Below are 13,656 nucleotides of genomic sequence, written 5' to 3' on the forward strand. Positions count from 1 at the left end.
TTTACTTTATTGTACATAGCAACTACAAAACTGAAAATGGGCAAAACAACTACAAAAAAAAAGTTGAAAATGAGTGTTGTGGAATTACAAAGAACAAGCTTGGTCCCAAAGAAAAGCTAAGAGAAGATGTCTCCTAACATTATTATAACTTCATCATTTTTGATATATTGATGGGTTCTGTCAAATTCTTTCTAAACTTTTTTCTTTTAAAAATATTCTTTGTTATTCAAGATGACTTTCTGGAAGTTGGGGAAAGAGACAAATACAAAGAGAAATCAAGATAATATAAAAACAAAACTTATCAACAAAAAATTATTAATAGAGAAAAAGAATGGGCAGACAAATGAAGTAGTTCTATCACTATATCAAGGAACATATAATACTGTGTACCTCTTGTCCACCGTTTTAACAATTTAATAAGAAGTCTACTCTCAATTATCTATATTACTAGAAAGAAGTTGTGGTGATAATAATAGCTCATCCAAATGTCATTAATAATTGGCTTTTGCTTGCATTATGTTCTAGAGATTTACTTTTCCAATTATGTTTTACTTAAGCTAATATTAAAAGTATTTTCCTTTATATACTCTAAATATTTGTGGTAGAAGACTTCCCCCAAACCATACTATAGTGGGTAGCAAGGGTAAGTAAGACAGGACAGACAAATATACTAAATAAAGTTTACCAAATATCTAAACCACAAGTAGATAACCAACTGTTACGACTATGGATATGTCATAAAAATGGAAGTGGGGGAGATGAACTTTATTTTTTCCACAAACAGAAATGTGTATATGTATGAATATGTGTATGTTAATTTTTAGTGCTTTGAGTTTTGCTGTTAAAAACCATATATAGGAGCTCAGGTATCAGATGCTCTCTTTTTTAGTATTCATGAGAGGAGTGGCGCTATATCCTGTCGGATGACTGGGAATAGAGAGGAAGTGATAGAAATTTGATACTTTCTAAATTTTATTACTAAAGTTCCTTACAGATACAGCCAGAGTTGATTTGATAATTAGTAATTTTGCCCTCTGACAAACACAGTCTGAATAAAAGATGGTTTGCTTTATAGAGCTAATAACCAGTTGTTTAGTTGTGTCTGAGTCTTTATGGCATCATTTGGGATTTTCTTGACAAAGATACTGGAGCATTTTGCCATTTCCTTCTCCAGCTTATTTTACAGATGAGAGTGACTTGCCAGGGGTCACAAAGTTCAGTTCAGGTTTGAACTCAGGAAGATGGGTTTTTAAGATTCAAGACTAGGAACTCTATCCACTGCCCCACCAGTTGCCCATATGCCTAGGAGAGTAGAGACCACAATAATTAGACTTCTTTATTCAGGAAGGAAAATGTCTTTAAGATCAGTGGAGATTCTTTATCTCAGCTTAGCATATGGAGCATCCTCATGATTTCATCATATAGAACTCTCTGGGCTGTTTAGCTCATTTCATTGGAAAATCATGCCAATTAGGCCAAGGTCATGGGTTCAGTGAAAAAACTACAAAAAAACCAAACTGTTTCTCAGTCACAGACTGCATTCCTAACTCTAGCCTGTCTAAGAGGTCACAAGGAGGACTGCCTCAATAGAGATTCATTACTACTACAAAAACAAATCCAAACAACAAATCCCAAATCCCCGGCATGTTGGATATGCAGAGGAGGGATACTAGCTGGTTCTTCAGTATAATAAATAGAATTCAGGATCTTTCCATTTTCATGTTAAACATAATTGATTTAAAAATAAGATTCATTCTTATTCATTGCCGTCTCCCACACTCACTCACATCTTTGCCCTGCTCTCTTTCCAAACTTGCCAACAGAAAATTTATTTCCTTAGCTTTGGGATGAGTTTTCTATTTCAGTGTTTAATGAAGCTTCAGAAGATTTAATTTACAGAACCAGTCAATGGCTGCTGTTTGGGGTTCTGCGCTATGTACCTCACAATAATGAAGTTGTGCTTTGTGAAAAGACTTTTTTTTTTCTGAGAAAGGGTTAATTTTCAATTTCCACCCAAGATAATTCTCAGAAGAGAGTTTAAACTAGCTAATGTATTAGCTGTGATGTTGCACTGTTTAGGAGGCCATTTTAGCAGCAAGGGAGTTAACCTCATAGTGGTCTGGCTACTGGGTGAGCAGAACAAAATCTTTGCAAAATATTCAAGAGCAGGAGGGTTAAGGCAGAGCAAAAGAGTCAATGTGCCCATTTATGGGTGGGATTTTAGAAATGAAAGTATCTTTGTTTATAAATCCTCTCCTTTCCTCTCATCAAATTGTGCCTCTTGCACTATCATTCCAGTGATAATTCTGAATTTATAACCTTAATATTAATGCTCTCGATTCATTACAATGGACGTTTTCACTGGGGTCACCAGCGAGCCCTCAAACATTAAGACTCAATAACAACAGCATAAACTCCTTATCCTGTTTCCTGAAGAAGTCATGTTACAACATTAGACTTTCTAGTTCTTAACTCTTCATTGAAGGTTTTCCATTTCAGCAATAAAATAGTTAAGTCGCTGGGTTGTAATTGAACAGCAGTATAAGAAAATTCACTACTTTGTTTTGCAAGAAAATGTTTCTTGAAAAGAAAGAAGCAGTCTTTCAGTTCTCTTAATTTCAAGTTTTTCAACATACAACTTTTACTCTTAGATACTGCTGTATTATCTTGTCAGCAGAGGTAGGATTCTAAGGAAGGCATTAATTTTGGAGAAAGCTTTTTTGTTTGTTTTTTGTTCTAAGGAACAGAGATGATAAATCCGAAGGACTGAAGGAAGAAGTACTTGTTCATGTCTCAAAGAAAAGTGAAAGACTTGTACTTACTCGAGAATTAATTATGCCCCAATCTCTCTAAAAAAGCAATTCCCAGACCATTTGACTAATCCTGAGCCCTGAAATTTGGTTTGAGAATATTCCAGAATGCTGAAATTAAAGAGTTAACATTTCTTAGGCAACAAATCAACTTCAGTTCAAGACTATGATAGAGATTTTCCTTGCTCTGGTTTGTGTCAGACCTGAGCCCAATTTGTAAATTGAGTGATCCGAATGTGAAGAACCTATAATCGGAAGTCCCAATAAGGATATGTACCTGCTTTAAAAAGGAACTTTGGTCTCAGAGCCCAGGACTGGAAATTATAATCTAATGATATCTTAGAATTTCAAGTCTATTTTTTTCCTAAGGAAATAAATACTAGTTTGTTGCTACTTTACTGAAACATAACTGGGATGCTTGGATTTGATTCATGTTTTCAACACATTTTTAGGATATCTTGCAATTCTGGAAGGGTTTGTAGCATATGTTCTTCATAAAGGGATAGATTTCCACAAGATGGCAGTTGGCAGCAAAGGGCATAAACTGAATCAGGTGTGCGTAGGGGCAAAGGGGTAGAGAGCAAACTAATACCATGTAAGATCACTTGAGAATTATAAGGAAAAAGAAATATTTTATAAAAAAGAGTCTTTTGTAAATTCATATTTGAAAAATCTTATAAAAATGCCCACCTCCACCCCAGGTATTGGTATTTTAGACTTTAGGGTTAATTCCTCCAGGCTCTTTTCAGATTTAGTAATTAGACCAGATTTAGTAATTAGTAATTTAGTAATTAGACCAGAGACTAGTGCCTAGCACAAGATCAGAACTTGATAAATGTCTATTGATTGTCTGGAAAATTAAAAAGGTACCCCATCATTGCTAGGGAAAGTTAACAAAATCATAGTCATAGTCTCTTTATTCTGGAGGCCAGGAAATTGAGGGTCAGAGATATGACTTGTCCAAGATCATTCAGCTAGTAAAAAGCAAAACTGGGATTAGAATACAGACATGCTCCAAATCTAGTGCTCTTCCCACTATGCCACATTTTCCCTAAGAAATGTTTAGGAAGTCTGGTAGATCAATGTCTTTTCCCCATACTAAGACTCCTTGGCTAGAGCTAGAATCATCCCCATCATAAAAACAAAACAAAACAAAATTCATATAACACTATAAGGTTTAGAAAGTTACTTATCTCATGTTATATTCACAGCAGCACTATGGTCATATCCTATAGATATTATTATCACTATTTTACACTTGAGGAAATAGAGATCAAATAATTAGCAACCATTAGTGCTGCTAGTCTCTGAGGCAGAATCAGAACCCAGGTATCCTTGGCTCCAAGTCTAGCACTCTTTCCATTGCATAAAATTACAAATGGAAAATACTTTAGAGGTCATTTTTTAGATGAGAAAAGAGATCCATGGAAGTACTTGAACAAGGACACATAATAAATTAGTTCCTGAGTTCAGCTTAGAACGTGAGACTCCTGACTCTTTGGCCAGTGCGCTTTCTGAAGTTTTCTAAAGTCTTAAGTGACAATGGGATGGGGAGAAAATGATGGGATGGTTAATCCAGTGGAAAGTTCCCTGGAGTTAAAGTCTAAGGACCATGCTTCAAATCCTTCTTCATTTACTACCTGTGTGACTTTGGGCAAGTCACTGCATTGTATGAGCCCTAGTTCTTGACCTATAAAACAAGGGGGGATGGAGTAAGAAGCTCTCTGAGGGTTCTTCCCACTTTAAATTTATGATACTATGAACAGAAGACCAGGAAAGAAACTCTTCAATTTAGAGTTGGTGGCCATTTGGAGAGGAGGGAAAAGAGTCAATCATTTGGGAGAGATGAGGTTTGACAAGTGACTTTTGTTTGGAGCGGCGAAAGGAAATTTCAGAAGATGGGAACAGTGCTTTATCTTCTGTGTAGTTCCCAATTGGAGAGGGAGGACAATTACCCTTGACCTAGCTCGGAGTTAAGATTTAGGAGACCTGAGATTAAGTTTTACCTCTGCACCTTGTCCCTTGCCTCAGCTTCATAGCCCCAGAGAACGGGTTATCTCTAGTCTATTTCATTGCAAAGATAAAGGAGTGGGGTTGTGCTTTGAGAAGAGTTGGGTTGTCTTTCAGACCAAGAAGGCGGGTATGCGATCAAGGTCACCCTCCCTCCCCAGAGAGCCCTCCACCGGGATGCCAGGCGGCGTGGGCATTTAGAGCCGGAAAGAAATGAGGCGTGCAACCCTAGAAAGCGGGGGTGCCGGCCTGCGCCCAGCCCGTGGGCCCCTCCCTGGCACCAGGGCGCCGCGCTGGGCTGGGCTCCAGCGCGCAGCGGGTTAAAGCGCGGCGGGGGCGGGCAGGCGAGGGGAGGAGTGTTTTGCGGGCTGGGGGTGCGGAGCTGGGAGGTGTACAGAGCGCAGCGCTCGGGACTACTTCCTCGCCTTTCGGCTCGTCAGTGTGCCCGGCTCTCCGGCGCGCAGGGGGTTAAGCGCCTCCTGTGCAGGGCGAGGGGGCTGAGCAGGGGAGCTTCAGCTTGGGGCTCGCATTCAAATCCGCTAGAGCAGGAAGATGGCGACGGACGGGGCGAGCTGTGAGCCCGACTTCTCCCGCACCCCAGAGGATCCTGCTGGAGCTCCGGCAGCAGCGGCGGCGGTAACCAAGCTCCTGGGGCGTGCGCGGTGCTGGAGGTGGCGCGGGCTGCTGGGGCTGAAGGTGGAAGGTTCCGCGGTCTACGAGGCTCAGCAACCTTCTTCCCCTCCCGGGAATACCTTTCGTCCCCCCGCGCCACACCCCTGCAACTGGAGGGGTGGGGCGGGAGGCAGCTGTGGATTGCTCCTCATCTTCCCCAGCAGCTGGAAAGCCCCCTCCCCCTTTTCCTCCTGCCTTCCTAGGCGAGCCTCCCCTGCGGGGCACCTCTCTGGAGCCTGCCTTTCTAACCGCCTGCACCCTTTCCCTTAGCTTGCTTTCCGTTGTCCCTCGTTCTTCATATTCCCCCCTCCTCTCCCCCAAGCCTTCCCACATGCCTGTACCCCTGCCCTTTTGACTGGGGGTGAATCGTAGTGTGTTTCCAGCGAACTTGACCCCCTATTGTTTGCATCTCTGTAGCGCGCGTGGTGTGTGTGTGTGTGTGTGTGTCTGTGTGTGTGTGTGTGTGTGTGTGTGTACGCGCGCGCGGTCGCGCGCGAGCCTTAGAGTGGACGTTTGTCACCTCTTTAGTGGTCTGAGAAATCTTTGGCGGAGAGACTGGGGAAGGAGACGATCTCTGGTTAGGTGTAAGACAGGTGTGCAGTTTCCTATTGTGTGTTTGAAGATGCTTGCTGATGCTCCTGGGGAAAGTCACCACGGAAATTCACGGGTGGACTGGCCTTGGGGGCTGCCAGTGACCGGGTAGTGGCATTTCGCTTGACTCCTTGAAGCCCACTCTTCATACCTCTATTCCCTTCTTATAGGATTATTTCTGACAGAAGTTGGGGGTGGGGTGGGGGGAAGGACAGAGACACAAACAGGGACCACCCTTTCGGGACCAGGTTTTGCCATTAAATCGCTTTCTTTTTTTTTTTCCCTATCTGCCCCCGACACCCACCCCTCCCCTGCCTGCATCTTTTTTACCTTGTGGGTGGAAATCAGCAGGTGACAAGCCCCTGCTGTTGAATAGGGCTAAATAGATCCTATTTAAAAAGAGAAAAGAAAAGAAAAAAGACTATGGCACTGTCTGCCTGCCCTAAACCCGTCTTATTTTACTGATTTCCAGTGTGGGATTTTGATGAAATGAAGGAAATAAAGAATTTCTATTAGCTCTTCTCTCTTGTACCATACATTCTTCCTTCTTGTGTCTTACTTAAAACTGAGCTTACATTTCAATCAGAAACAGGGGACAGGGCCAAGAATAAGCAGCAAAAACCTTTTCAACTTTCCCTAGCTAGCCTGCTTAATGTTATTTCACTCCCTTAAAATCTTAACACTAGTGTAGGAAGGAAAGAAGGAAGGGGCTGGGGGGAGTAGTAGGGGCCAGTGAAATAGTCCATGTATAGCAGTAACAAGGACTGAAATGTACTGAAGGAAAGAAGTCTACCAGGGAACCGAGGTTTTGGAAGAGAAGCGAGAGAGTTACTGATTTCTACTTCTGAAATTGGTAAATTTTGGTCTCCCATTTTTTCGGAGAATATTTTCGTTTATTGACATTGGACATTTTTTAAAAAGCCATTAAGACTGTAAATGAAATTGTCTAATTTATATGGGGCAAACCAGGAATCTCATGTGAAACACAATCAAGACTATAGCCAGAAAGCAATTAAGTGTTACTGAAAACGATCAGGAATCTTCCTGATCTGATGATGGACAAGGTGAGATAGCAAAGGTGAAAAAGATTTTTTTTCCCTTTTTCTTAAAAAAAAAGAATTTTTTGGAGGTTTCATTTCACATTTGGAGCAGGCTTCTTTGTTATGACCCTCAAGTGTTTTAATCACCTACTGAAAGCAAAGCAAAACATAAATACTTGATTTATGGGCTCTATCTGATTTATATATTTGTTTAGGTCATAAATCCAGATGGGGATGGTTAAGTTGATTTTTGTGATGTTGATGTCAGTTCTCTTTTTTATTGTTCAATAATTCATAAAATCTCCAGAGTCAGGTTGTGTGTGCATGTATATGTATTATATGTATGCAATTAGTCCGAGGTTGAATCTTGAGACTAGCCAGAGAAAATCTTACCCTGTTTTTTCTTTCCTATATTCCCTTAGACGAAGTATATTTTGGTGAGGTTAATCTTTTTAACTTTTTTACAACTTGTCATCTTTTAAGTAACCTCTCTGTTTTTTAATAGATAGGAAAGGTTTTTCTTTAAAAAATTTTTTTAAAGGTTCACTTACACATCATGCCAACCACTCTCCACTGTCAGTTTAGTTGATGCCCTGAAGGCTTATTTTTAAATTAAAGAAAGAGGAGGTGGAGAGATATTTTCACACAAATGCAATGTATCACCTAGCACTTAAAAGCAAGAAATATTTTCACACTCCTGCATTTTCTTGGCTGATTAAGAAGCCTTCCTGCTATGTTTTAAATTCTGTACATTTTGGAAAGTATGGCTCTTGATATATTTTTTTAAAACATAGTTTCATTTCATTCCAAATTGAGTATGTATTTCTTTTGTCAATGAGGATCTAAATGATCCTTAAAAGGAAAGTAAATTTTTTTTGGAAGTTGGTGTTTTTTTCTGAAAGTTGATCTATTTGGACGGTTGCCTGGAAACAAGTTGAATTTATAGTTCTCAGTTTAATATGATTTCCAGGGGAGTGTTTTTAATTCAGGTTGTGAAAGTTTTGTTTAGCTATTTCAGTTCCTAAAAGCATAGTTAGTGCAATGAAAGGAATGGTAACAATTAAGAGAGCCAGTACTATTGGTACCATCATATAATTATCAAGTGTTGTCAGCCATTCCAGGAGTCCGGTAGTGTTTTAAATTCCTTAGCCAAATATTGTGACTCTGGGAATTCATATTATCATTCCACTGTGGAAATAACTCTTAATGTATAGAGTAGTATGGAAAAAATATTTTTATAGCTACCAAAGAATTTGAGTAGATAGGGAGACAGACATCATTGTGGGCTTTCCTGGATCCTCTGTGTGTGCAAAAAATTTGATGTATGTTCTTCGGTGTCATAGAGATAGTGTTAGGGAAAAACTTAGGTAATGATTTTGTTTAAAAGTGCTAAATATCTCTGAATGACTTACACCTGCAATGATATATTAAACAAAAAATAGCTGTCATATTTTATAAATTTTCCTGATGTCTTGCAGGTGAACTTTTGGGTAGAGCCAGCAATGAAAAGATACATCTTAACTGAAATGAAAATGATCTCTAAGCCACTTTCTATCAAAATACAGCAAAAATGTAGTTATCAAATAGCTCTATTTGGTGGGTGCCTTGTCTTACCACCTTTTACAAAGTGGACAGTAGATTTTTACTGGATTGAAATCTGAAGAATTGGTGACTTAAATTTTTTGCCCCCCATTGGGAAAGGCACAGTTTTTAGTATCTTTTTTGTTGGACATTTTTCTCTTTAATAAAAATAATTGACACATAGTATTTAAAAATTTGAAAATTGCCTATTAGGATGCATTATCTCCTTTTCAGTCAGTATTTAAGTGCATGCTGCATATAAGGTACTGTGCTAAGAGCTGAGGATGTAAAGACTGGGAAAAGGCAGTCCCTGCTCTCTAGGAGCTCTAATACATGCAAATAAACTATGTAAAAACAAGATACCTTTAGGATAAATAGGAATTAATCAGTAGAGGGAAGACCTTAGAATTAAGGGGATCACATAGGCTTCCTGTAGAAAATGGGATTTCTGCTGGAACTTGTAGGAAGCAGGGAGGCAAAGAGGAAGAGGGGGAGAGCCTTAAAGGCATGGAAAATACTGAAAATGCCTCTAATCTAGGACTAGGTATGCTACTGAAAAGGAGAAATGCTTAGTTGACATAGTCATATATTTTATTGCTTGAAGAGGAGGCCTTAGAAATAATTTTATAGGTGAGGAAACTGTGACCCAGAGTATCTGACTTGGTCAAAGTCACACAATTAGTGGAAGACATGATTTGATGTAAGTATTCTTGGATTGAAGACCTTGAACACAGATTAGAATTGTTTTCTCACTCTAGAACCTTTACCAGCATAATAGAGATAGGCAGCATGTCGCAGTGGAATGGGGACTAGATTTTAAAGAAGAGTCAGAGAATGTGGGTTCAAATCTTGTCTCTGACACTTATTAGCTATGTGACTTTAGGCAACTCACTTAATGTCTTTAGAACAGTATCCTCTTGTGCAAGATAAGGGCATTGAACTGGATGAGCTCAGATTGTCTTTACCTCATTAAATCTATGATCTCTTGAAGATTCTAAATAATAGAACTTTAGTCAAGCATGCAGAATTTTGTTACATAAGTATTTTTATTTAAACTTCAGTTTATTCATGGTCTCTTGTGAGTAATTCTTCCACTGGTAGAAACCATAGCCCATCAATGCTTTCTTAATCCTGTGTGCTTCTTGTCCACACCCTCTCATAGAAAGTTCAACCAACATCTTATTCTTGATTTTTAACATTTCATGGATACTAGTGTAGTTTTTAGGCTAGCCCTATGTTATCCTCCCTCATTCTTCATACTTGGCTAACCTACCTTGTCCTGATTTTACCTTTCTTGCTACTTGATGTCCTCAAGTAATTTTTGGTTGCTTTTGCCTACTGATATGCACCAGTTCTCTCTCCATTGCCTTTTGCGTCACTCTCAGTTTTGATTCTTGAGCTATCGTTGATTTGAAGCCATCTATTACCACTGGGAAAATATGAGTGTGTTTTTTTTAAATGAGTTTTTATGTCAGGGAATCTTAGGATCATTGAAAGTGCTATTTAACTTTTCAAATATAACTCAGGCCTCTCTATTCCTTGTATTCAATCTTGGACTAAGTTTGATGCTCAGCTGCTTCACTAGACTAAAAATTAATGGACCAACACAGTGGACTGTCCATCTAACTACCTGTCCTAATCTAGACCTACTGACTCACACTCTCTCTCTCCCTCCCTCCCTCCCGTTCTACCTCCTCTCCCCCCTCCCCATATATATGTATATATACACATACATATGTAATAAATATATACATTTATATATGTATATTCTTCATCAATTTCCTTTTTCTTGTTTGGTTTTCAAGGCTAATATTTTCTAAATGATCCGAGATCTCATTGAAGAGTAGTGTTCTGAGTTGATGCTATTAGTACAGTATCATCTGCAAACAGCAGTATGTAAACAACCTTGCCATCTCTAAGAAATCTCTACTTTATTTGAACCCTTTGTAGGATGTCTTCCTTGTCAATAGTGCAATCTTCAGTGAGCATACATCTCTGACTTGTTTATCATTGGTAATCAGAGCATCACTAAACAAAATCATCTCTGTGCTTGCATCTTTTAAGGTTTCTTATTTCATCTTAAAATATGCATGAAGGATACTTCATTGTAATAGCACCTCTCCGGCTATATGTTTCCCTACTAAATCAAATGCTTTTTGTTATAATATAATAAATACAGCTTGTATTCTCTGAACCTGCTACTCTGCTTTGTGGTTGTGAACCTTTGGTCTACTGCATAAAGTTGTTTGCAAAAGCCTATTTCTTCCCTTTCTCATGTTTTTAACAAGGCTGTCCTCTATATAGACATGATCATTTTCATAAAGATTTTATAGACATTGAAATGTGGGAGGTCTGTAGGTTAGCTTTACCAGCATCTTTCCTCAGTTACCTTTCATCTTCTCTTTGGTAAATAATAATTTAAAAATAGATATTCTCCCCATTTTGGTATCTTCTCCTTTTTACATATTTTGAAAATGATTTGCTGAGCATTTTCAAAACTGTATAGCATTTAGATTAGACTTCTTCTGTGTATACTTGAAGAAAATCTGGATTGTCTTTCTGTCTTCATCTCTCAAGCACCTTTGTTATATAGTACATCAGATATTGAGGTGTTCAGGTCTAAATAAATTAATTCACTGCTATTGATGATCATAGATTGTTAAAGGAACACTAACAGGTTTATCCCATTTTGCATGTTTCCCTGCCACCTGTTTGATTTATGAATGCTCTGGAGAGGAACTCTCTTAGTTGCTAGATCTTGTTTTTTGTATCCTAAAGTTCTGTCTTCCCCTGTATTGTTAATTGCTGTTTTTGCTAGATGCTAATGTCTTGTACTTAAGAGGTTTCAGACTTTCAGCCCACTAGCAGCAAACTGCCTCAAAACTCCCAGTGTGGATGAACCACATTAAAATGTAATTGGGAAATGTTTAATAAAAACAAATAAAAATACAATGCAACATAGATAATGTTAATTTATGGGTTGTGTGCATTCCTATTGAAGTTTTGTTTCACTTTGCTTATATTAAAATAAAAATAAATATTGACCAATAGTAGGTTAACAAATGGTAGTGAATTAATAGAGTTCACCTAACATCATCCTTAGTCTTCCCCTGTCTTGCCCCAGGTGATTCTTTTATATTTCAAACTTCCCCTTTTCCCTACACCTGACTTTATTTCTTCCTTTTTACTTGTCTACTTTTTATCTGCCTTCTGCTCCCCTTTTCATTTTCATTTTTGTAACTACCAGTCTTTCCCTTTGAGTCTTCTATTAAGAACAGGAACTGATATGTAAAGAAGTAGTTGGAATGCCAGTTTTTCCTTTTTACCCTCTTCTCCCATTTCATGTCCAATCCTGAACTCTCCTTTCAATCTTGGTGTAGACCCTTCGGTGAGTCATGGTTTTCCTTGAGGTATTGGGAGTTGGGAACAATACAGCTAACAAGATGTGGAGAGAAAGCTTTCAGGAAAGACTTTTGGGGAGTGGGTATAAATCATTCAGGAAACATCAGAGTCCAGTAGAAAGAATCTTGTCTCTGAATTCGGAAGTTCCTGGTTCATATACTTCTGATTCTTACTACCTGTGTAATCTTGTAAGGGTCACTTAACCCATTTTTCCTACCTGTAAGATGAGGGACTACTAGTTGACCTAGTAGGAGGTCGCTTTCAGTAATACCTAGATCTATGATCCTATGATCAAGCCATAGTGGGGCAAAATTAAATAATTAAATCCACTCAGAGAACAAGGACTCTCCCTGCTTCTTCCTTATCACAAGTACTGGTTCAGAGGCTGAATTTTTCTCTCCCAATACCTTAATTAAACAAGGCTGATGTAACATCTCATTTCTAGCATTGGCTTAATCTGTGGAAATGGGCAGAAAGAAAATAACTTTGGTAGTGCTAAAGACTGTAAAATTATACTGAGTATATTATATTCTTAAATTATACTAAGTAGAGCAGTGAAAACAAAAGAAGCAATTTATCAAATCAGGAGCATTTATTAAGCACCTACTATATCTAGGCTCTGGTGATATAAGTAAAACAAGTATTTTAATAATCCTTACTCTGCAGCCATGATTGTGCGCATGACCTGTCTGTTGATGTTAGTAAGAAACATGCACACAAATATTGAGAAGCATCTTAATGTCTTTTTAACGTGATTTCCAGTATGTGGCCTTTTAATTCTTTTAATTTATTTACACTGCAATGTATTAAATATTTGCATGCATTCAGTAGGCTGAGTGCCAGTTAAAATGTTATGTACAGCAAATGCAGTATAGCTAAATTAATATTGCTGTGAGGGCTAAATGCTTGTTTCCTGAGTGCTTTTGTTTTGAAATTTTAATGTATTTAAACAACAATAGAATTTCTTTAGAAGGTCTGAGTTCTAGCTGAAAGCACATCATTTAATCTCTTGGTGTCTCAGGTTATTCTTTTGAATATTAGTGTTGGGATTTGCTGTCTCAAGCTGAATCTTGGAGACAATGTTTATACATGCAATTTGAGCTTCTTAAAAAATAACATTTATTTCATCTGACTGTTGGCTCCTGCAGGTTATTTTAAACAAAGACCCTCTGCAGGGCTTTTGTAACATTGAAAGGCAAAAAAAAGTAGAAATGGAAGAAAACATTGCTCTGTTCTTTCTAAAATACTCTATTCTAGGAGGAAGACAAGGTTATGGAGGAAGGAGGAAGTTGCCCTTGTTTATGTTTCTGAATGCCTCCATCATTTGCTTATTCTCTGGTTTTCATTTTAGTTTTCTCATAGTCAAATTTAATTTTACCTAATAGCAGGTTCTGGTTGCTTTCTGTTTCCTGGTCCAGTTTATTACTTCATGATCTTGTCCTAACTTACAACATGCTGCTTTGCTCTCTTAAATATAAGTATGTGGGCACCTATGTGTGTAGGCTTGTATATGTATGTGTATTATTATGCATTTAATCAGATAAGGGGAA

The 13,656-nt window shown here is 38.3% G+C and overlaps 1 protein-coding gene across 2 annotated transcripts in view; it reads left to right on the plus strand.

Moving 5' to 3' along the window:
- The first annotated feature begins 5,372 nt into the window (after positions 1-5,372).
- CTTNBP2 (cortactin binding protein 2) overlaps positions 5,373-13,656 on the plus strand; it is a 191,013-nt gene continuing 182,729 nt past the window's right edge. Inside the window, exon 1 of one of the 2 annotated variants that reach the window (XM_044677510.1) lies at positions 5,373-5,456. In XM_044677510.1, the coding sequence (XP_044533445.1) occupies positions 5,373-5,456 (84 nt within the window). The remainder of the gene's footprint in view (positions 5,457-13,656) is intronic. The other variant, XM_044677511.1, reaches the window with a different exon arrangement.

Source organism: Gracilinanus agilis, chromosome 5 (assembly GCF_016433145.1).
Source record: "Gracilinanus agilis isolate LMUSP501 chromosome 5, AgileGrace, whole genome shotgun sequence".
Taxonomy (NCBI): Eukaryota; Metazoa; Chordata; class Mammalia; order Didelphimorphia; family Didelphidae; genus Gracilinanus; species Gracilinanus agilis.